Raw genomic sequence first — 23,326 nt, 5'->3', positions numbered from 1 at the left:
GTTCATGCAAAAGCTTGGTCATATAATCAGTATTATTAATGAGGTGTCTTTTGTAAATCACTTGTGTCCCTTGCTTGGTTAAGAATTCATCTCTTAATAATATGATTCAATTTTCTAATTTATATATGATTTTTAATCTTCTATTCAGATTCAAATCCATTCTGAATTTATTAAGGCGTTAATGGGTTATTTCATTAATGATTTTCTCCAGGTCATAATCACTAACTAGGGTCCGTCCTTGGTCATTCTCTTCTAATGTTGTCTTATTTCATTGTCTCATCAATTTTTTTGGATTGTCTTAGATGATTGATTCTTAGAGCTGTTTTTTCAACTCTTTATTCTGAACTCTTACCCTTTTATTTCCAGCTACCTACTCCAACTACCTGAATATCATTACTTAATTTCCCCAAAATATTTAAAAATCAAGATGTTCAAAATAGTATTCAGAATTTTTCATTCAAAGCCTATCCATCATTCTTATTTCTATCCTGAGTATTCTATCATCTTCCCAGTTCCACTCTTCACTTTCACTTGCCCCACAGTTCAATTTTTTTGTCAAGTCTTATTGTTACTATACCAACAGCATCATTATTATATGTCACTTTTTCTCTCCTGACACTTCCAATGCAAGTTCTTTAGCAAAAGTTTGACCATGCTATCTTTCTACTCAGTAAACCCATTAACTCCTCATTAACTCCAAGGTTAAATTTAAAAATCTCATTTGGCTTTATAACCTTAGCACTTTTCTATCTTTCTTACTTTTGCAGTTTTCTTAGACTTCATACTCCTTTCCACATTCTATGAACCAATGTCATTGGCTTCTTTGGTGTGATTGGCTGCCCTTAATGCTTAAAAGGTTTTCATTTCTTATCTTTACCTCCTGACTTTTTTTAAGACTCAGTTCAAACCCTACCTTCTACAAGAGACTTTTCTGCCTTTACTCTGAGATGTAGTTTGCGTGTTTCTTTTGGTTAGGGATTGTTGTTGCCTTCTTTGTATCCCTATTGTTTAGCAAATGGTCTCTGAAAAGAAAAAAAAAAAAGTACTTAATAACACATTATTCACACTGTCATTCACTTCCTTTATCCAGGCTGTTGTCAGGGCTTGAATATTTTCTTTAATACTGTTTCTTGAATACAACTATTATCTCAAACCTGGACTATTACAATAGTTTGCTGGTGTTTGGTCTCCTTGCTGCAGGTCTCCCCACTTTGATCCATTTTCCACTTAGCTATTAGTGATCTTCCTGCCTAGCAGATCTCACATTCTCACCATCCTACTCATTAAATGTCAGTGATTCCCCATCATGTAGAACATGTCAGCTTAAACTTTTTTTCACTAGTGAAAATTTTACATAACTCCAAATATATAGGTGTTTAAAAATAGATATATGTATCAAACATTTACTGATAATAAGTTACAATTTTGTGAACTCCCCTGACTCCACATAGGATTGCAATCCACAGTTTAAGAAACTTTGATGTAGACAATGAATTGTCTTGGTTAAGGCCAATTTTTCAACTCTGCCAGTAGACAGTTCTCTGGCAGTCAAAACCCTTTTGTAGCCTATCCCTTCCCCCCACTTTTCAGTCTTTTTTTTTTTTTTTTTTTTTAATTCATTTTTCCAAATCCCCTCCCTCCCTCCACTCCCTCCCCCCCGATGACAGGTAATCCCATACATTTTACATGTGTTACAATATAACCTAGATACAATATATGTGTGTAAATACCATTTTCTTGTTGCACACCACTTTTCAGTCTTATTTTACCTTACTACCTTCAATATTCTGTGTAACCCTATGATACCAGTCTCTTTAGTGTTCCTTAAATTCCATCTCTTGCTTCAGGCATTTTCCCTGGCATCCTCCTGGACAAAATTCCTTTTGGAATTTCTTTCCTTCTTCTCTGCTTTTCCTAAAGTTTCTTGAAGTCCCAACTTAAATCTCAATTTCTATAAGAAACCTTTCCCAATTCCTCTTAATCCTAGCACCATCCTTCTAATTTTTCTGTACATAGTTTGTATGTATATTGTCTTTCACATCCGGGTTTTGAGTTCCTGGTAATCAGTGATTGTCCTCTGCCTTTCTTTTATCTGCTAGCATTTGCCTGGCCTATACTAGGTCCTTAATAAATGCTTATTGACTGGGTAATTTGTCTGACTTCTTTCTGTTTTTTTTTTTTTTTTTTTTTGTAATTCTACTCAAATATTGAGATCTTTCCTGTGTAATGTATGTTTGGGTGTGAATGTACTACATTAATGAGTTTTATGATTTTTTTTTTTTAAATCTTGTCTATTTCATTAGTAGGTTACTATTTTTATTTTAAAATTTTAAAAATCTTTTTTAAGATTCCAGTGAATTTTTTCTCTTTTTGATGTTTCTTATTCCATGAAAATATTCTGATTCATTCATGTAAAACAATGTCCACCAATTGTTGCTAAATTTTTGCATTCAAAAAATGTTGTTGCTAATATTTTCTTATAAATTGGAAATTGATTATAATTCATTATAGTATATTGTTATAAATTGATCCTTTCTGTCTTTAACCCATCCATTCCAGTATTTGGCATCTATGAATGATTGCTTCATAATTTTCTTGGTTAAGAAATGGTTTTTCCTCATCAGAAATGGTTAGCCCATTTTTCAACTCTGCCAGTAGTATACAGTAACTCTTAAACTGAATTAATAATGAGGTAAAATATTCCTTTGCTTCATATGACAAAGTTTAGAATGGAACCATGGAAGTAAAAGTGTATTCTGAACTTTTCTGGTGTTTTTGTCTTTAAATTTTGTTTATTTGTTTTATCATGTCATCATAGGGGCATGGAAGAACTCTATGGAAGAGTGGACAACAGAAGACTGGAATGAAGACGTAAGTATTTATTGTAGTTTGGATAAAATAATCTTATTAATCAATAAGTATTGAATTAAATGCCTATTCCATCTTTGTCAAGTTTTGAAGATACACAAATAAAATTGAGGGTTCCTTTCCTTCAGGAAGATTACATTCTCTTTGTTGGGGATGAGGACTATGTAACATTTACATGTATAGATGCATGCAAATCATTTATAAGGCACCTCTAGTAGAGGAAAGTACTGAGCAGGGAGGGCCAAGCTATGCATTTGAATTGGATTTTAACCAGAACTAGGGATTCCAAGTGGCAGAGATAAGCTTAAGAGAATTCCTGCTTCCAAACTCCTCAGTTTGGCCTTCATACACTCTTTAGCCTAGCTACAGTGTGTGTTTTCCACTCCATACCTTAATTACTCAGTTTTCCAGATCATTTGCCAATAGCCAAATCTGTCTCTTTACTTTGCCCTCAAAAATGTTTTCACATACTTTTATCTCTATACTTTTTGTTGTTCTTACTTATCTTCTACCTAGAATATCCCGCATATCTTTTCATTTCAAATCCTATATACATTTCAAAACTCAGGTGGATTCAGTGTGTTACTTTGGAAAGTCTGCTGTGTATGGAGGCGAAAACTGAGTTCAGATTTCCTGTGTGCTCTTTTGCAGGTCATCTTCCCTCTAGACCTCGTTTTCTGTGTCTACAATAAATTAATTAAATTTATAAGATCTATTCATCTCCCTTCTGACCAGATTCTGTTTGCCTTCCCAGACCAATCCAGCCCACACCAGAAGTTCCACCCTTAATTCATGCTGCATTTTTTGGCTTGTATTTTTCATTTAATAATTACATATATTTACTTCCCTGTGACATTTTTTACTCTTTCATTCCCTTTCATCTGTAACTTAGGGTTCTCTTTGTGCCTCCCCCTATAGCAACTACTAGCTTTCCTTACACATATTAGATGCTCATTAAGTGTATTCTATTTGCTTATAAATAGGGCATCTTAAATGGATAGTGTACAGTCCATAAATGGATTGTAAGCTGTGTTATATTTGGGTTAGGTGAAAGAACTACAATTGTTTAGCTTGGATAAAGGAAGTCTGAGAAGAGGATATGATCAGCATCTTAACGATTTGAAGAGCTATCATCGGGAAGAGGACATAGACTTTATATGTTGGACCCCATACAAATGAACTAGAAGCAGTGGGCATAAGGTACAAAGAGACAGATTTCTGCTTGACTACTGGATAATTTTCCTTGAAATTAGAGTTTTTAAAAAAAAAAAATCAAATGGGCTGCTTCTTGGTTGAGTTCAGTTCAATAAACATTTATTCAACAAATGTTATGTATCAAGTTCTGTGCTATGGCCTAAGGCCTAAGGCCACCAACAGCCCTCAAGGAACTTAAAGCTTATACAGCAGAAAAATTATGCACACAAATGAGTAAATGAATATTCAATATTTTCATAATAATTGGATGAGTTTTGGATAATTAGTAGATGAAGATTATTATTTAGAGAAATAGGATGTGATGTTGGTAGATTAGTATCCATTTCACTTAAAATCTTCACTCAATAGTAGATGCTTAGTAATCATTTAGAAGGAATTACTTTTGAAATGTGGGTTGTACTAAATGATATGTCTTTTCCATGTCTCATAATCTCATGATAAAGCTATATAGAATTGTATCCAATTGTATCCATACATTTTTCTGTTTATATAGATAAGAAAGAAAAATTTAAGAAAAACTTTTTTTATGGGATTATAAATTTAGAGCTTGTAAAATCCTTTGAGGTATAATGGTTATGAAAATTCCTTGGAATCACCAGTTTTGAAATGTTTCCATTTTGTAACATCTTGCCACAAGTGTTTCTACTGACAGTAAACTAATTGAACACACCATCTTTGACCATATAAAACAACATTAAGCTGGTTTCCTCATGAATTTCTTTGAGTTGAGTGTTAGATTTTGGTCCATACAAACACTTAAATTCTTCCTTGTGTTGTTTTTAATTCTTTGATTTTTAAGAATGGCTTTTACTCCTTTACTCCAAGGAAACATGCAAAAGAAAAAGCTCTTTAAAGGGCAACACACTCTATTGACTATTAAAGTATTAAAATGGGTAGCTCAAGTGTCAAAAACCAATTAAAATATCATTCCACATACAGTAAAATGAGATTGATCACACTGAAACTCAAAAACATGTGTGGTTGAAATTGAAAAACTTAAAAACTATTGCTTCAGAATGTTGCACTCAGAATACAAGAAAGGGGAAAGGGGGGAAGACACTTCTCGCTGGATGGGATTATTGATTGAAATGTAGTGCAACATGGACTTATTGAATTTGAAACAGTAGTAAGAAGAATTTAATAAAACATTGTCACTCAAGAAAAAATTACCATCTTAACCTCAATGATATAAAAACTGAATAAGCCAATATTTTTGCCAATTGAATTCACTTTTCATTGAAAATTATACCAGAACTGTTTTTAGAAATTCAGGTGAGTTTATACAATCTGAGCATCTTCATTAGATAGCAGAATACATTTACAAAAATATTTTCCTTATTTTTTACTTATATTAGGCCAGGAAGTCTTGCCACCATTGAAAGAAATTATGAATTCTGATACAAACTATATTGCTATATTTTGAAGCAAAAATTTTATGAAATTATAAAAATTGCCAAAGGAAGATAGCATACTGTATTACTATCTTATATCGTGCCACATGAGAAAGAGCAAGAAATGGCAATCTATAGGTATAATCAAGACTAGATTTGGGGAAAATGGATTGTTTATTAAAGCTATCCAATATGTGTGATTTCTTGATAAAAAATGTGATAAATGATATAGCATAATATATGATGTGTTTTTTTAAAAATCTTGCAAATTCAGTGTAGAATTGTGTGTCCTAAGCGATTATATCAAATGGGGAGTATATTTTACTTATTAAAAGGTTGTTTTTTTTTAAGTTGTAAAAAAAACGTGTAAAGTTAATTATATGTCAAAAAATGTACTAATTCTAACAACCGTAGGTCATTGTAGACTGCTGTTTCTTTGAGGGGAGGTAACTTAATTTTATTATTAAGGCCAGCGGGTTATTTAAAGGATAGTCATTTGGCCATCTCTTTTGGACATGTCTAGACTCTCAGTTAACTTTTGAGGGAAAAAGGTGATGACTTGTCATTTGTAAATAAGAAGTGCAGCTGAGATTCAAATCCAGGTCCTCTGACTCCAAATTCAATGCTCTTTTTTACTGAATCTTAAGGAACTAATTTGTTCCTCTTGTCATCATCCCCATTGCGTTGTTTAAACTGAATGGTGTATGTGATCTTTTAAAATTACAGGGGAAAATTATCATCATACAAAGCAAGAATGAATTTTATATTTGTAGCTTTGGTTAAAATTGCAAAATTCCAGGCTCCATGTGGCTTTCCCTTTTATTTTATTAATTCCTGTCATCATAGACACAGTTTTTCAAATCCTACACTGGTATGCATATTTATAGCCAATGTCTTCTCTTGTATGGTAACGTTATCCATTATTCAATCATTCAGTGTGGTACTTCTATCAAATCTGATATATAGAGTACTTACTGCTCTATCTCTTCCTGTTGTCCATTTCTTTTAAAACCTACTCTTGGTCATTATTATGACACCACCAGCACCACCCCTCCCCCAGTTTTTTCAACCCATAGTAATTTCTAAAGCATTACTCTTGCTCTGGGATCATTTTTCTTCTTACTCAATTTTTGCTAGAGTTAACCAATCTCATCATCTTTCTTCTCTTAAGCAAGGTAATCCATTTACAATTCTTTAATTGATTCTTGCCTCCCAGCAGCTGTTCTGAGATCTAGCTTCTGTCCTTTAACTTTCTATGCTCACATACCCTACCCTTCATCATCCATCTCAGTAGAAAATCTCTCATTTTACTGTGGAAAATATAGGCCATTCCTCATGAACTTCCTCCCTCTTCATCTCAAATTGCTTGATGTCTTTCTCCTTAATTCCTATCTCCCATACTCATTTTTCTTAACAGTGTCAATCCCTTCTTGCTTATGCTCTTCCTTTCATCTCTCTACATCTTTTCTGATAGCTTGTCCCTGACTCATTCCTTCTATTCCCCTTCATTCCACACCTCTTATGTAGTGACCCATTCCCTACTGCCTAAAAATATGACTACATGAGAGTCACAGTTTCCTTGTCCCTAAAAAACAAAAACACTAGACCTGTCTTGAATCTCATACCCACTCAAAGTTACTACTTTAAATGGCTCCTGTTCAAAACCAAGCTCCTAGAACACTTTGTTGAGCTTGGTACTCAACCTTAACGATTTCTCAGTTCCTTTTGCACTTTGGCTTCTGACTTCTTCACTCAACTGAAACTGATTTCTCCCTTTATCAGTTATTTAATTGTCAGATCAGCTGACTTTTTCTTCCATCTGTACATTCCTGTCTCACTGAACCATTAGATAGATACTAAGGATTATCTCCTTTTGGATCCCTCCCTCTTAGGTTTTTCTGACCCTACTCCTGCTTTGGTAGACAGGAGGCTTTTTTTAAATCAATATGTCTTTGCTTAGTCTTTATTGATGTTCCACTTAATCATTGTATGTCCTCTAAAGTTTTGTCCTGGATCTTCTTTTCTGTATATTTTACTTCCCAGTTATTTCACTAACTTCAATTTTTGACTTTCAGCATATGCATTGTAGAATAGCACCCAAACATATCTTAAATTCAACCTGACTCAAAACAGCTTGTGATACTTATACTAAGAATATCACTCAGATTCCCAGTTTTTGAACCATTCTCATCCTTACACTCTCTTTCCCTTTCCCCCATATGCAGTCTGTTTCTACAACTTGGTGTTTCAACATCCATAGCATTTCTTTAATTTGACTCTTTCTACCCAACTACTTAGCATCCTAGTTCAGGTCCTTATTCCCCTCTCACCTGCATTATTGCAGTACTCTCCTAATTGGTTTTCCATTTCAAGTCTGCCTTCTCTGTAGTCATGTGGGCTTCCTGTTTATTACTTTAGAGATCAAATACAAATTTCTTTGATATTTAAAAACCTCCATCTTTCCCAAAAACTGCCATTGACCGAGCTACTTTGAGATGAATACTAAATAATAGTAATTTGGTGTTTATTTTGCTTTTCTGCATGCATAACAATTAGAATTAAGTTTCTCTTTTCCACACAGCTTTCTGAAACGAAGGTATTCACTGCTTCTTCTGTTCCAGCTGAAAATCATGTCACACCTGGACAAAGGTATAACCTTCTTTCCTCAGCAGCTATTAGAACAAACTTTTCCAATTAGTTCATTTCAAGGTCTTTTTATATTAAATGATATAAATCAGGTAGCACATGTAAGGTGAAGAAAATTTTTCTTATTTGGATATGGAAATATTTTTGATTCTCATAGATAATAAGTTTAAATATTATTTTTACCAGAATTTGATTGTCAATAGTAGATGTCACACAAATATTGACATTTTAAGTTTATTGCCATTATTGGCAGTATTTTTCCTATTTAACTCGAGGGAATACATAGGGGAAAGTTTAAGATTGAGTGCTTTTTGGGGGAAATAATAAACCATTGTCTTTCAGTAATTAGAAAACATAATATTCCTTACAGTGAGGTAATAGAAAGATCACCTTTAAACATGAAATTACTTCACTTAACTTGCTGGGGATTTTCAGCTGAACTAATAAAAATTTATTCAAAAGACCATTTACAGAGCATGTGAATGACTGAAGTTTTTTCCGATTCAGAGTCTTTGCTTCTGCAAACATGAAAGGTTCTGAATTAAGACTGAAGTATTATTTTAAGTATTCACTTTGTTATCATACTATTCATAAATATTGTACTAATCATAAAAGAATATACAAACTTTATTGTGCTCATCAAAATATCTTTTAAATTTAATTTTATGTAATTATAATAGGGAGAAAAATATGAAATTCTAAGCTAATAATAATTACAGTTTGAACTTGTGCTTTTTAGTTTTAACTGATTTAATCTAAATTTACTTCAGTTTATTGCATCGTCATTTTGGTTCCTGTTGTTTTGCCTTTTAACTGAATTCCTTTTCTAGAGTTCCTAGAGTCTCTCTTCATAATTTTGGTCTTTTTATTAAAGTCCAGTGAGAGTTAGTTAGAAAATCTTTTTTACACACATTTAACAGAGTAAAGTTTCCCACATTAGCTAGAAATAATTCCAGATGTATTCCCAATTTTCCATTTCATTTCTTAGAATTCACTGAACCTAATGTAAAATAAATTCAAATGTACCCTATGCTCAGAATAATATCAAAAGCCTCCACAAACTAAAAAAAGCAGGTAGTGGGAGAAGTGTGGTACTTGATACATGTTAACAAATTAGAGATGAAACAGAAATTGAGCATTTAAAGGAATCATTTCTTTAAAATTTTTTAGTCAGCTTCTTGTTTCTGAGGAAAATCTAAATTAATTTGAAAGCCAATTTTTAAAAAGTATTAAATATTTTTCCATGCAATGGATTTTGAGTTCTGTAAACAATCTAGAACTGCTTTGTTGTATACATTTTTGAAAGTAATTTTAGTTTATGAAATTTCTTTTTTTTTCCAAATCACAAAATATTTTTAAGAAAAATGTTCATTGACCCAAGTCTTAGATGGGAGGCAGTATTAGAAAGTCCAAAGAACAATGATGTATTCTTTTCCAAGCACATATCTGACTAATCCATGTGGAAAACATTTCTGAGTTTTTTGGACTTTTGAAATATTATAAATAATATTATTTTTATTGATGTATTTTACCCATTATTTGCTTACTGTCCAACTTTTGAAGTATAACTAAACATAAGCAGTTTATTTTATAGACTAAAATTCTAGCTTAGCTTTTATTTACGTGTTCTGGTCAAATAATCATTTTAAATATAAACTGATTCTAATTTTTGTGTGAGAGTTCTGCTCAAAAGAAAAGAAATCTGTGCAGGCCTCCTAGCACCATTCCATATGAGAGAGAACTGATTGCAGAAGCTGGAATTGTTTGTCCTGGTAAAGAAGTTTTGAATGGGCATAAATTAGAAGGATCCTTCTTTTGGAAAAGGGAATTTAGTTGTTCAGCCTAGAGCAGAGTGAAAATCTAAGAATAAAATCTTTTTAGGTGAAGGAGGCAAATTTAGGATTGAATTAAGAGGAAGAAAAATCTTTTTAAAAATGAGATTGCTCTATAGCAGAATTGGGTGTCTCAAGTGGCAACAGGTAGGTTCTTTTCCACTGGAGGTTTTCAAAGACTTTTTAAACAGTGGTCAGCTATTTATTTATTTATTTTTAAGGGATTTCTTGTTCAGATATTGACTTCTGAACATCTCCTCTAATATCAAGATTTAATTCTATAAATAAGGGTAACAACCTGCTAAACACAGTCCTTCATTAAACCAAGTTTAAATATTTATATCTGCAAGTCCAGATTAATCCTTTTGCTTTCCAAACTCCCAGTTTTATGATGTAGCAAATGATTGAAAATATAACAAAATATAAATAAATAAGTTTTCAAAAATTATGACTCCCAAATTTTCTGCGTAGATATATTTTACTTTTCCTTCCTACAAAGTTTTTACAACCTTTCTTGAATCTGAATTTCTATGGATTTGCTTTTTGTGGCTTATATCACCCCTTTTAAAAAAAAAAAAATCTCATTTCCCAAAGGTGAATATAGCTCCTTTGCTTATAGACTTTTTAATGTAAATTTTCTTCTTTTTGTGCTTCTTGATATATTTTCTGATAAGAGAAGCATTTGACTTGGATATTGTTTTTTGTCTGCTTAGCATTGATTTGGTAGCCTTGCTGCAGAAGCCTTCTACTTCTACCCAAGTCCCAGAAGTCAACTCATTTGAACCTCCTCAACAGCAGGGGTTTGGCCAAGCCCTGGTTTTTACAAATTCTCAACACAACAACACTCAGATGGCATCAGGAACTAGCAACCCGAGTACTGTCAACTCTTATTCTCCCCAGAGTCTGGTAACTTATTTTATTTCAGTATGGAATTTCAAGGAATGTTTATAGCATTTATACTTATAAGCATCCAGTCAGATTTTAGAAAACAGAATTTTCTTCTAGTCCAGGAGACTGTGATGTGATAGTTTCCAAGCACATATCTGATTATTGTATGTTGAAATCCATCTATCTCTGAGTTTTCTGGACTAATGAAAGAAAATAGTTGAATTTTCTCAGAACACTTATGAAAGTTCCAAGTCTTATTGATGAAATTAATATTTTTATGGAGTTTCTCTTACTGTGTGAATTAGTCATGCCTACTTCCAGACTTAAAATATTGACATTTGTTTTTATTTTCCATGTTACTGTAAATAGAAACTTTATTGTTTTTGGCATGTCAGAAGATTACAACAGGAATTTTTGATGTGATGGTGGCTAGCTAAGCATTAAACAGTAACACTGAAATTTAGCCAAAGATGGATTTTGATATTTCAACAGCAATAAAACTTTAAATGTCCATAATGTGCATCAATAAGTTTAAGTGAAAAGGAATACAGCAGGATTTTTTTGTTTGAGCTTAAGGGGTTCAATCTTGGAAAAAACATTTGTTGAAGTTATTGGACCTAGTTTCAAAGACAAGATTTTTTGTCTTTTTGTGCTTTTAGTTATTTCATCTGGAGAATGAACAGATTAGGCTAATTTATATCTACAATCCCTTATAAACTAATCCCCATTTTGAAATTTTTCCAATCCTAGCCAGTTTGGGTGGTCCTAAGTATAACTTTTTTAGTTTTATAAATCCAGATTTATATATTTTCTGTTTATATAATAAAATCATTTGCAAATTTTGTAGGTAAACATACAGGTTTTATACAGATTATTTTTCTTACTCTATATTGTAAGTCATCATATCCTGTTTGAATGTGCTGTTATTATAGAACTGTTGCATATTGTGGTACTATTGCTTCAGATAGAATGGGGTGAAGCCTGATGCTCTTTGTTTCTAGGTTTTGAGACCACTAGGATAAACAACTTTTGTCTCTCCATTAGTTATTTAACTTTCTTTTTGCTTTCAAGTGCTTGCAAATGAAAAGATGTACTTTCAATGCTAAACTTAAAAATAAAAAAATAAAAAAAAAGAATCTGGAATTTAAAGATGGCAGATGAGTGAGAAATTTTTATAGTTCCCTAATTTTCACATTCAGTTTTATCTCTGTTTAGTTACCTTTAAAGCCCATATGCAGTCAACTGAGTGGACTCAAAAACTGTTAGAGAGAACTATGGGGACTGGCATTGTGATAATAATAACCTTTATAATAATGTAATTCGTCAAACCTTGTCACCCATGGACAAAGTTAGGGAGATAAGTTTACATATGTGGGATAATGTGAGAATAAAATAATGCTTAATAAAATGCTACTTTTGCATTAATGATGATAGATATAAAAAGAGTTAGAGACTGGAGTTGCTGTCATCTAGAATAATTTTTTATAATTTTCTCAGATAGTGGAAAAAGATGGGTTAGCATATAGGTAGTAAATGATATTTATATTATGCTTTTGAGCTCACAAAGTTTAGTGTGTTTGTATCTTTTTTTTTTTTTTTTTTTTTTTTTTTTTTTAATGTTTATGGAAATCCTGTGATGCATGTGTTAACCCTCATTTTTTAGATAAGTAAACTAAGGCCCTAAATTGAAGCAATCCGTGTCACAAATATATAGTCACACCTTGAAATGCATAATTTGAATCCAGATCTTCCTTTCTAAGTTCAGCACTTTAAACCATGGGAAGAGAAGTAGAAAGAGGTCAGCATGAATATCATTTTAGGAACAGGATTAAATTTAGGTTTAAGATCATTTCAAATCAATTTCAAATTAGTAACTTTGAATATAATTAGTGAAGAGTGGTCATTATCTGCCTTTTTTTTTTTTGTTTTTTTTTTTTTTTTTGTTTTTGCTAATATAAACACCTTGTTTCAATAGAGCTGTCATCTGTGCTATTATAATCTAATCACTGACTTATTTACCATTTGTATACTGACAAGTTTGATAAGTTCCGAGCTAGTGCCACATTTGCTATTTCTACAGCTAGTCCCAAAGGTCTATCTTTCAGTTCCTGGGACCATTGAGTTGATTGAATATAGGCGTTGTTTAACTAAATGTAAAGAATTAAATCTGTTTTATCAGATTACTGCATAAATTTGAAGACTTTTTTTGGGGGGGGCATCTATCACTGCCTCATTTTTGTCCCATTAATATTAGAAAGAAAACCTAAATTAGTTGTTCCAGGTAATGATTTGGCTAAGTGAAACCCTAGTGTCTGGAATTTTGGGGAATAATTCTTCCCCATTCTCTTTTCTACTTTAATTTGATCTCTGTCCTACTTTTAGTTGCTGTCTAAACCAGTTCAGGTTAAACTCTTAAGAACCTGAAGAAAAACAGAAGGCATTTGGTTGTACAATTTACTAAATAACTAGTGTCTTTATGGTTAAATTGGATCATGTATAATTATCTTGAGCAGAATTTCTATATTTATTTATTTTTTGTTAAAACTTTTTTATTTACACAACATGCACAGGTGATTTTTTTCCAACATTGACCCTTGCAAAGTCTTTTGTTCCAAATTTTTCCCTCCTTCCCTCCCCTCCTCCCCCCCAATCCCCTAGCTGGCAGGTAGTTAAATATGTTAAAATACATGTTCAATCCATTATATGTATACATATTTAACAGTTATCTTGCTGCACAAGAAAAATCAGATCAAGAAGGAAGAAAAAGAAAACTGAGAAATAAAACAAAATGCAAACAAATAACAACAGTGAGAGAGAATGTTATTTTGTGTTCCATACGTCAATTCTCATGGTCCTCTCTCTGGGTATAGATGGCTCTCTTTATCACTGAACAAGTGGAACTGGTTTGAATCATCTCATTGTTGAAGAGAGCCATGTCCATCAGAATTGATCATCGTATAATTTTGTTGTTGCTGTGTATAATGATCTCCTGGTTCTGCTCATTTCACTTAGCATCAGTTCATGTAAGTCTCTCCAGGCCTCTCTGAAATCATCCTGCTGGTTATAACATTCATATACCATAATTTATTCAGCCCTTCTTCAACTGATGGGCATCCACTCAACTTCCAGTTTCTTGCTTCTATACTGAGGGCAGCCACAAACATTTTTGCACATGTGGGCCCCTTTCCCTCCTTAAAGATTTTTGGGATATAATCCCAGTAGAAACACTGCTGGATCAAAGGGTATGCACAGTGTGAAAACTTTTTGAGCATAGATCCAAACTTTGAGCAGAATTTTAAAAATAATGTTCAATGATTATAGCTTTCTTAGGACACTTAGGAAAAATAGTAAATAATTGTTGTAATCTAATGAGATTTACTTTAAAATGGACATGTTTTTTAAAGTATATAAATTCTAATGCTCTTGGATATCTTTTAAGTCTACTTTGTGAGAATTTGTGTCTGTGTAAACCTTCCAGTATTTGATTTAGAACATATCTAATAATATTACTTGTCTTTGATTTATATTGTCTTCTTTGTTATAGCTTATTGTTTCTTGTTACCTGGTCCTTTTTGAGAAGTCTTCAATTAGTTGGGTGTGTGCTATTCTATTAAAGTGGATAATAGCCATGGATTTTTCAGATAATGATATGTTTACTTAATCTTCATAAAGTATATCTCAAATACTACATTTCTGGTACCTCACCAAATTTTTTAAAAATGACATTTTAATTGTCAATTTTTATACTTTTATTACCATATGGAGGTACATAACACTTTTTTTCTTCAGAATTTGTCAAATAAAGAGAGTTTTGGTTGTTTTATTATTGTTTTTATTTGAATATCCAGAATATGGATTTTTTTTCCAAGCTGCTTTCAAAAATAGTGATGAATTGAATTTCAACTTTTAAAATATTTAGGACAATTGTCTTTCACATTTTACACTGAAATTTTTCCTACTTGAAACTCCTTTTTTCTTCTCCCTCTATACAGTCTTCAGTTCTTGGTTCTGGATTTGGAGAGCTTGGATCCTCAAAGATGGCAAACCCCACCAGTTCCCAGATTTTGGACCAATTGAAATCTCCAAGTTTAGGCCAGTTCAGCACTCAGAGTTCTCAACAAAACAGCACTAGTCCTCCTACAACTACTTCAACTTGGGATCTTAAACCCCCAGTTCCCCAGTCCTCTATAATGAATCAGTTTGGTAAGTGCATGGATTTTCTCTTACAGTCAGCTTAAGCCTTTTCATACTTTCAGTGGGGAGACAACATGATGCGTGTTACTAAATTGGATATATGTTGTAAAAATAACATTACATAGCAAATCCAACTGCAGAATTTTTTCAGATTTTAAAAATAATTATCTACAAAGTTTTTTATGTTTGTGTTTTTTTGATGAAAAAAGGTTTTATTTTAGTTACAGTGTACATAAAATGTATGGAGATGCATATTCTATATATCAAGGAATAACAATTCATTTAAATTCCCCTGCATAGGAAGGACTGTATTATAGTTAAAAAGTTCTAGGCAAACATAATTTATTTATAGAAGGAATGGTCACAGAATATATACTGGTCACTATGAAATGAACAATAGTAGTTACAGTATCAGTTCTTACAAGATCCATTGGTATCTCAAACTCAAGATATTACTAATTTTGCAAAGTAATATCCCTGGACTATGGCTACTTTTAAAATTGTTCTTTAGACTATTTTGGGTTGTTGATTTGGTTGATATTTTGAGTTGCACAGTATAAGAAACATGGAAGAAACAGAACAATTTGAAGGACCTAGTACTATTTAAACCTCTTTTCTTTTTTTTTCCTGCTTTTAAATTTAGCTCCTGAAAATGATCTGAGATTTTTCTTCAAAACTTACAAATTTAGACTAGTTTCTCCCCAGATGTCCAGGTGTTCTCATACTTTCTTTTAATTAAAACCATATTCTTTCATATCTGGGTAGCATTTAAATTGTACTCTGTGTTAAAAGTTCTATATAATTATCTGAAGTGCAATTTCATACACTATCATAATAGGGAGTGCCATCAAAATAGTCTTAAAATAATTTTACTGAAGATTGTGAAGGGGGATATATATATATATATATATATATATATATATAATTGTTAGGACCAATAGTATTCATTTAACCTAAATTTTGTTGCTTCTTAATTTTTTCATTTATGTAGCTATATTTTGAGGTATTTCTTAACAGAGGTCTTCAAATATTATTTTGAAGTGATCAAATATTATTTGATATGGACCTAAAGAAAGTGCATGCTTAAGTCATTTATATCAAATTGGGTAGATAGATATAAAAATATAACTGCTGTGTTTTCTGAATTAGACATTGGGATGGAATAATTATTTTCTGTTTCTCAGTTATATACATGATAGTGGCAGAAAGATTAGCATAAACAAATGATCAACTTTGGGTAATTGTATGATTATATATTAGATCTCTTTCTTTCTGGATATTTGGTAGACTTCAAATCTCAGCCTGAGCCATCCCCAGTTCTAAGCCAGTTGAGCCAGCGACAGCAGCACCAGACCCAGCCGCCCATCCCTGCTCCTCCTCCTGGGATGGAGAACTTTTCCTCCCAGGTAAAACTCCGAGAAAACTCTAGAGACAATACCACAGCTGTGAACAAAATGCTGCAACTTCCCAGCATGTCTGCAGAAAACCAAGCAGCGTCTGCCCACCAAACTCAGCCAAAACAGATCAAACCCCCAAAACGGAGAGTACCACCATCTTCCAAGGTGAGTGACCAGATTTACCAGAGGTAAACTTTATAGGGAAAGGAATGTGAAACCAAACATTTCCCCTTTATAAATTATTGATTGTTTAATTTGTGTGTGTGTGTGTGTGTGTGTGTGTGTGTGTGTGTGTGTGTGTGTGTTTATCTTATTGTCAATAATGTAAAAATTGTTTTTCATTGGAGTAATAATAAAGCAGAAAGGTAAAAATGGAAGATGGTAGCCAATAATAAGAGTTTTTATATAACTAAGGAACTAGCTTAGCATCTGTTCAGTTACCTTTGCCTTGCCTATACATCGAGGTGGATTTATTTATATTATCCATAGGAAATAGGTATTTTTTGAGAACTTCAGTACAAAATTATGTGCTACTAAAGGAAGAGTAGTTATCTTTGTGCTAACGTGGCTAACAATTCCCATTCTGTGCATTTTTCCTCCTCTCCCCAATCCCATTTTCCTCTTGAATACTTTGGACTTCCCCATTAGCATCAAATGATATTTAAGGACTCTCACTATAGAGGAAAGCTCTTGAACCAAAAAAGATGCTAAGCTCTGAATGTGAAAACATATTTTTCCCTTATAGGTCCCTGCATCTGCAGTGGAAATGCCAGGATCAACAGATGTTACAGGGTTAAATGTTCAGTTTGGAGCTCTGGAATTTGGATCGGAACCTTCTCTCCCTGATTTTGGATCAACATTGAGCAATGAAAATAGTAATCAGGCCCAAATCAGCTTGTATCCAAAACCTGTAAGGTATACAATTGCTCTTTTTTATGCTTTAGGCTACTGAAGTTTCTATAAGGTACAAACACAGTCGAGTCAAAATGACTTATGGAAAGGAGATAGTTTTGTGAATTGGGAGTTGAAGGAGTTGCCTCTTGACAATGGGACTTTGAGAGTAAGCAGGCTTGTTTGGCTGCTATATGAAAGAAAACAGATTCTTGGGAGGGAAGAAGAATGAAATTTAAGTTTCATTGTGCTCAATAGTATCTCCTACCTCCCCAAAATTTCTTAACTAGCCTTTTTTTTTTTAGGCATTTGTTTTATTTTTTTATTTTTATTTTTTTAAACAACCACAAAATTCCTCTGATTAAAATATATACATAAAAATTCAAGTCAAAGTGAAGAAGGAATGCTTGCTTTTTTTTTTTCAAGATACGCTTGCTTTGGAATGGAAACATGAACATTTTAGCCAAGTCTGCTTACTGGATTCATGCATCCTATTTCAAGAGAACATGAAGAAATATATGTTTTGTGGCAACAATCATGTAGAAGGTAGAAATGATGCATCTTTCAGAAGGAATTCCATATAAGGATGGTGGAAAGTTAGGGTCCACAAAAAGAAATAATTTAACTTTTCAACAGCTCATCTGAGATAAAATAGAGATTTTTGCTTTGAGAATAGGAGAAGAGAAATAAGTTGCATTGTGGCAGGGCAGTAATAGATAAGGGGACACATTTGTGTGTATTCATTTGTACTCTGTCTTTGGAAGACATTTGCTATAAAAATTTTATCAAAATGATGGGGGCTAAAGATGCTCTGTTTTTCATTCTCACAACATGCCCTGTGTATTTAGAATCCTCTCCTATGAGTTTATCATGAAGAAGTAGAAGTTCACTTGCTGGTTACTAATTATGCAAAAGTCAGAACCAAACATCTAAGTCATTTGTTATGCCTTTGGTTTCTAAATGAAGGTAAAGCCATGCGGGTACTTTTCAAGTGAAGAAAGAGACTTTACCAAAAAGGGATTGCATTTTAAGGAAATACAGGTTAAAGATTTTTTGTTTGTTTTTTTAAAAACCAGTCCTTTGATTTCATTGGTGTAAGGAACAATTTGTGTGGTAACTTCCCTCCATCAGTCAGATCAGTGTCTGTCCTGCACCTATTTACTAAGAATTTAAATGACGGGTTGGGGTTGTCCAACCAAAATGTGAAGGAATTGGGGCTTCTACCTTTGTCTTACTGATTCTGATAACTTGCTTTCTATCTACCATGCCACATTTCCTCTATAATTTTTATACTCCCCCATTAAAAATGAACAAATGTGTGGTGAAGATCCAAGAGAAATTGGAGGAAACAAAAGAAAACTTGTAAGGCAGCACAAATGTTCATGGAAATAGTAGGAATGATGATAGATTAATAGAGAAGCAAATAGAGTTTCTGAAAGAGATAGGATCAGTTTATAGTGAAGAAAAGACTCTTATTTTAGCTTTTGTATCATGATACTAACAGAACACTTGGTATGATGTGAGACTGATGGGACCAATGTATTAGCACCCTGGTATAAGAACCAAATACAGAGGGTACAGCAAATTTTATAGCTCCATCAGTTTAATTAGCAGTGTATTCTAGCCTTGGGAAAGTACTGCTGAATTGAACCATTTCATTTTTTACATATTGTCATAGTTTTTTGTCATGTAAGCTTTAGGATTTTATCCTCTCTTTAGAGTTTTATTTAGAAGCTTTTTGAAGATTTAAGTATTGAACCATGATTTTGAGTCCATCTCTTTTCTCTTGAAAATTAAAACACCTAAGTCTTCTAGCCTAACCACCTACCTCATAAAGGAATGCCTTCTATGTTATCCCTGACAGTTGATCATACAGTTACAACTTGATCAATTGGCAGTAATGGGGGAGCTCATGACCTTAGGGCTGAGGGAGGGATATATGGCTGATTTGTCAAGCCTCTTTTTAATTGGACTATTTTTTAAAAAAAACAGTTCTATTTGTTATATATTTAGTACTTTCTAAATTAACAACCCACCCTTTTCCCCAGGTGATAAGAGATTAGCTTATGCCCTTTTACTAACTGGGAAACTAGAACAGGATTGTTAAGAAACTTGCTCAAGGATGTTCAATGAAAGAAAAATTTAAATCCATCTAGATTCTATCCTAAGAGATCACTAAGTCATTGTAACTTCTCAGTTAGATTAAAATCTAGTTGCTTCTCCCCCCCCCCCCCCCCATCCTAAGAACTGAAAAATATTTTAGGTAAAATGACTTTGGAAGAGGACCATGATAATTTCTCTGTATTTAAATGTATTAAATTTATAGTTAAGCATGATATTTAATTGACTTTAAAATATGGCTAATCAGTAAAAATAATAAGGTGGTGGTTTTTCATAAAGGCTGAAATGACATTTATTTACTGAGGTGATAAATAACTTTTACTTTTTCCAGTGATCCTTTGAATACCTCTTTGCCAATATCCAATACAGTACAGGAGTCGACCTATACAACCTCCGTCATCACCTCTTCCAGTTTGACCAACTCATCTCAGAGCACTAGTCCCGTAACAACATCTTCCTCCTACGACCAGAATTCTGTGCATAGCAGGATAGCATACCAAAGTTCTGTGGCTCCATCTGAAACAACTTCTATTGCTGTCACAGTAAGTATCTTCTTGGTTTTCTCAGCCTGTTGAATATCTCTATATATTTGTTCTTTAGTCATCTTTAACTCAATTTTGAACTCATTTTCTAACCCCTAAATATGTCCTTCCTTAGAATTTCCTTATTTTTGGTGAAGGCTTCCAGTCACCTCAGAATTATCCATCACTATTTTCTTCTTTTTCCTTTCATCCACCCCCTTTTCAGGTAACAAGTCTTGCTCATTTCCATAACATTTCTTATATCCATCTCCTTTCCATTCACTCAGCCATCACCCTTATTCAGGTCTCCAATGCCTCCCATCTAAACTCCTATAGTAGCCTCCTAATTAGATTCCATGCTTTTATTGCCTTCCTTTATCTTCTCTAATCCATATTCTAAATAATTGTCATTTAGGGGATCCCATGGGCAGGGAGGGTAACATGCAGTCCCATGGGGAGGGGCAAAGCTGTAGCTTATTCTAAATTTATTTATTTGCATGCTGTATGCCTCAATAAAATGTAAGATAATGGAGATGTTATTAATTTTTATCTTTATCTCTATGCTATACCCATGATAGATGGTTTAATAACTGTTTGTGGAATTGAATCATTTTTATAATTTTATGAATGAATTTGGGCCTCTAAATATTTTTCCTAACATGTTATTTAAATACTCTTTTCCATGTAAACTTTTGGAGTTATTGATACCATTTTTCTTTACTTGCTGTTAGATTGCATGCTTAGTTCTTTGTTGGGAGAAACCCATTTGACACTGATGGGTGTAGTTTCTAGGGGAAATGTAACAGTAATCCTGAGGTCCTCTGACCTTAGAGTGCTGTTGTTCTAAAAATCTGTCTTGTCAGTGATTCTAAAGTCTCCTGGCCTTAGGAGTACTATAAACATTGCTGACTTTCAGATAGACAAGCTATTAGTTAGTGATAACCAAGTTCCTGAGACAATAGTGAATAGACCACCCTTCAAACCTACTTGTAAGCTATAAAATTAGCAAATAAGTAACCCAAAGCCCTGGTCTCTCTAACTTTTCCTATAAATTTGTCTTGTTGTTCCTGGTTCTTTGCTAAATCCTTTTTGGAATTTAACCTGCTTCAATTGGTGTTATGATTTTGGTGTCTTTCCTCTTCAACTTACCCATGCCATGTGGTATCTCCCCTAACTCCACTATGCTTCCCAACCCCACTCTCCTTACAGCTAACTAATTATCTTAGTGTGCTAAGTCCATTTTATGATTAGTTACCCAGCTAAGGGCATACCCCAACCTCATGAGCTACTCCCTTTTTACTGGGTAATTGTTTTTTGTTTGTTTGTTTGTTTGTTTGTTTTTGTAACTTTTTATTGGCATTACATATACATGAGTAATTTTTTACAGCATTATCCCTTGCACTCATTTCTGTTCTGACTTTTCCCTTCCCTCCACCCCCTCTCTTAGATGGCAAGCATTCTTATACGTGTTAGATATGTTATAGTATATCCTAGATACAATATATATGCAGAACTGAATTTCTTGTTGCGCAGGAAGAATTGGATTCAGAAGGTAAAAATAACCTGGGAAGAAAAAAAAAAATGCAAACCGTTTACACCCATTTCTAGTGTTCCTTCTCTGGCTGTAGCTGATCCTGTCCATCATTAATCAATTGGAACTGAATTAGATCTTCTCTTTGTTGAAGATATCTATCTCCATCAGAATACATCCTCATACAGTATTACTGGGTAATTGTGAGTTCCAGGGAGGTACTTGTTTTTCATACACTCTCTCACTCTATTTCATATTTACCACTCCTAGTGCTAATTGTATCTCCCTTCATTTTGTCTGTAACCTCTTCCCTAAATAAATCTACCTTTTGCCAAAGAGAGTGGCCATTGTGAATTTTTCACATGACTGAACCCCAAGTTTTGGTGCCAAGTCCCACATCATAAATCACACCAACATGAATTCACTCACTTCCTCTATTCTTGTAGTCTGTAATTCTACCTTGACTTCTCCTTTCCACGAGTTTTTTATTTCAATCTCCAGTTTTTTTCCATCAGCTATTTTCTTTGTGTTCATACATCTCCAAACATTTCCATGCTTCCCATTAGCCTTCACACATATTCAGGTCTATCAGTTGTGAAAAAAGTAGTTCTTTGACTCCATTTACCCTCATTCTATCATCTTCCTTTCCTTATATCAAATTTTTGTATATACATTGACCAAGCTGTTCTGAGTTATAGGAATGTTCAAATCAACCACAAGACCTATGAAGAAAGATGCTATCAACCTCCATAGAAATACATGGAGCTATGAATTATATAGTTTCATATGTGTTACAAGTACACACATACATATGCATGTATGTGTATCCATGTGTGTAAGAATAATAATGGCTTTCTCTAGTTCAGGCTTGGGAAAGTGAAGGGGGTAAAAAGGTTGGAACCCAAATTTAACCAAAAAAATTTCTTTTACAATTTCTATATATTGTACATACATGGTGATAATTGCTAATTAACCATTCAATGCTTTGAATTTTGTATTTCCTCTCATATCCTATTTGAGCTGATCTTCTCAAAGTCCTTAATTGACAAATACAATGACATTTTCTTTGTCCTTTTGTTTCTTGATATTTCTGCAGCTTTGGGCTCTCCTTAGCCTCCCATTTTTAATACTCTTTAATCCTTTGATTTTTGTAACACTGTCCTCTCATAATTATTCTGTTTACGTCAGGAGCTGCTTTTTTCCTTAGTGTGGTGTCTTAATTTTTATTCCTAATCTTTATTTGTGGATATCTTTCAGGATTCTATCCCCTTCCCTCTTGTTTTTCTTTATATTTTTTCCTATGGTAATCTCACTTATAACCATAGCTTCCATTGTCAATTATTTGCACCTGGGTCAGTTTCTTAATTTCTGGTTTTAGTCTTTTCCTTAAAAAGGAGTCCTGTGTCCTCTGCATTTCTCTATACATCCTGCTGGCATTTCAAACTCATGTATACCTGAAGTTGAATTTATCACCTTCCCCAAACCTGCTTTTCTTTCCCTGTTTTTGGTGCTATCATTTCCCCAGTCATTCAGGCTGGAATTTTATTTGTCTCTTCTTTTTCCCCCTGTCCTTAAATTCTCCCCCTCTCCTCTAGTATCTATTCAGTTTCAGCATTCAGTTTTGAATTTTATATACTGTTCTGGTCATTTCATCTGTGTCTGCTTCCACCTTAAGATGGAATCTTAGCTGATTTCCTATAGTGGCCTCTTAACCAATATTGCTCTTTTTTCTCTTGTTTCTTTCTTTTTATAATATTTTGCACCTCTGCTAATTTAATCTTTCTAATGCATCATTTTGAGATGGCTGTCCCTTAACATAAAAACCTTTAAT

The 23,326-nt window shown here is 33.2% G+C and overlaps 1 protein-coding gene and 2 non-coding genes across 16 annotated transcripts in view; all 3 read left to right on the top strand.

Moving 5' to 3' along the window:
- Positions 1-23,326, top strand: part of UBAP2 (ubiquitin associated protein 2) — a 115,132-nt gene that overhangs the window by 65,762 nt on the left and 26,044 nt on the right. For all 14 annotated transcript variants that reach the window (XM_074281639.1, XM_074281640.1, XM_074281650.1 and 11 more), the window contains 7 exons: positions 2,819-2,871; positions 8,056-8,123; positions 10,666-10,858; positions 14,833-15,043; positions 16,322-16,596; positions 17,177-17,346; positions 19,775-19,985. In XM_074281639.1, coding sequence (XP_074137740.1) covers positions 2,819-2,871; positions 8,056-8,123; positions 10,666-10,858; positions 14,833-15,043; positions 16,322-16,596; positions 17,177-17,346; positions 19,775-19,985 — 1,181 coding nt within the window. The remainder of the gene's footprint in view (positions 1-2,818; positions 2,872-8,055; positions 8,124-10,665; positions 10,859-14,832; positions 15,044-16,321; positions 16,597-17,176; positions 17,347-19,774; positions 19,986-23,326) is intronic.
- On the top strand, positions 9,528-9,607 carry LOC141552405 (small nucleolar RNA SNORD121A). The gene has a single exon (XR_012485194.1). It is a non-coding gene; the product is annotated as a small nucleolar RNA SNORD121A (small nucleolar RNA).
- On the top strand, positions 10,957-11,041 carry LOC141552407 (small nucleolar RNA SNORD121A). Its single transcript, XR_012485196.1, has one exon. It is a non-coding gene; the product is annotated as a small nucleolar RNA SNORD121A (small nucleolar RNA).

The sequence above is a fragment of the Sminthopsis crassicaudata genome, chromosome 1 (assembly GCF_048593235.1).
Source record: "Sminthopsis crassicaudata isolate SCR6 chromosome 1, ASM4859323v1, whole genome shotgun sequence".
Classification (NCBI taxonomy): Eukaryota; Metazoa; Chordata; class Mammalia; order Dasyuromorphia; family Dasyuridae; genus Sminthopsis; species Sminthopsis crassicaudata.
This window is presented reverse-complemented; position numbering and strand designations above follow the sequence as displayed.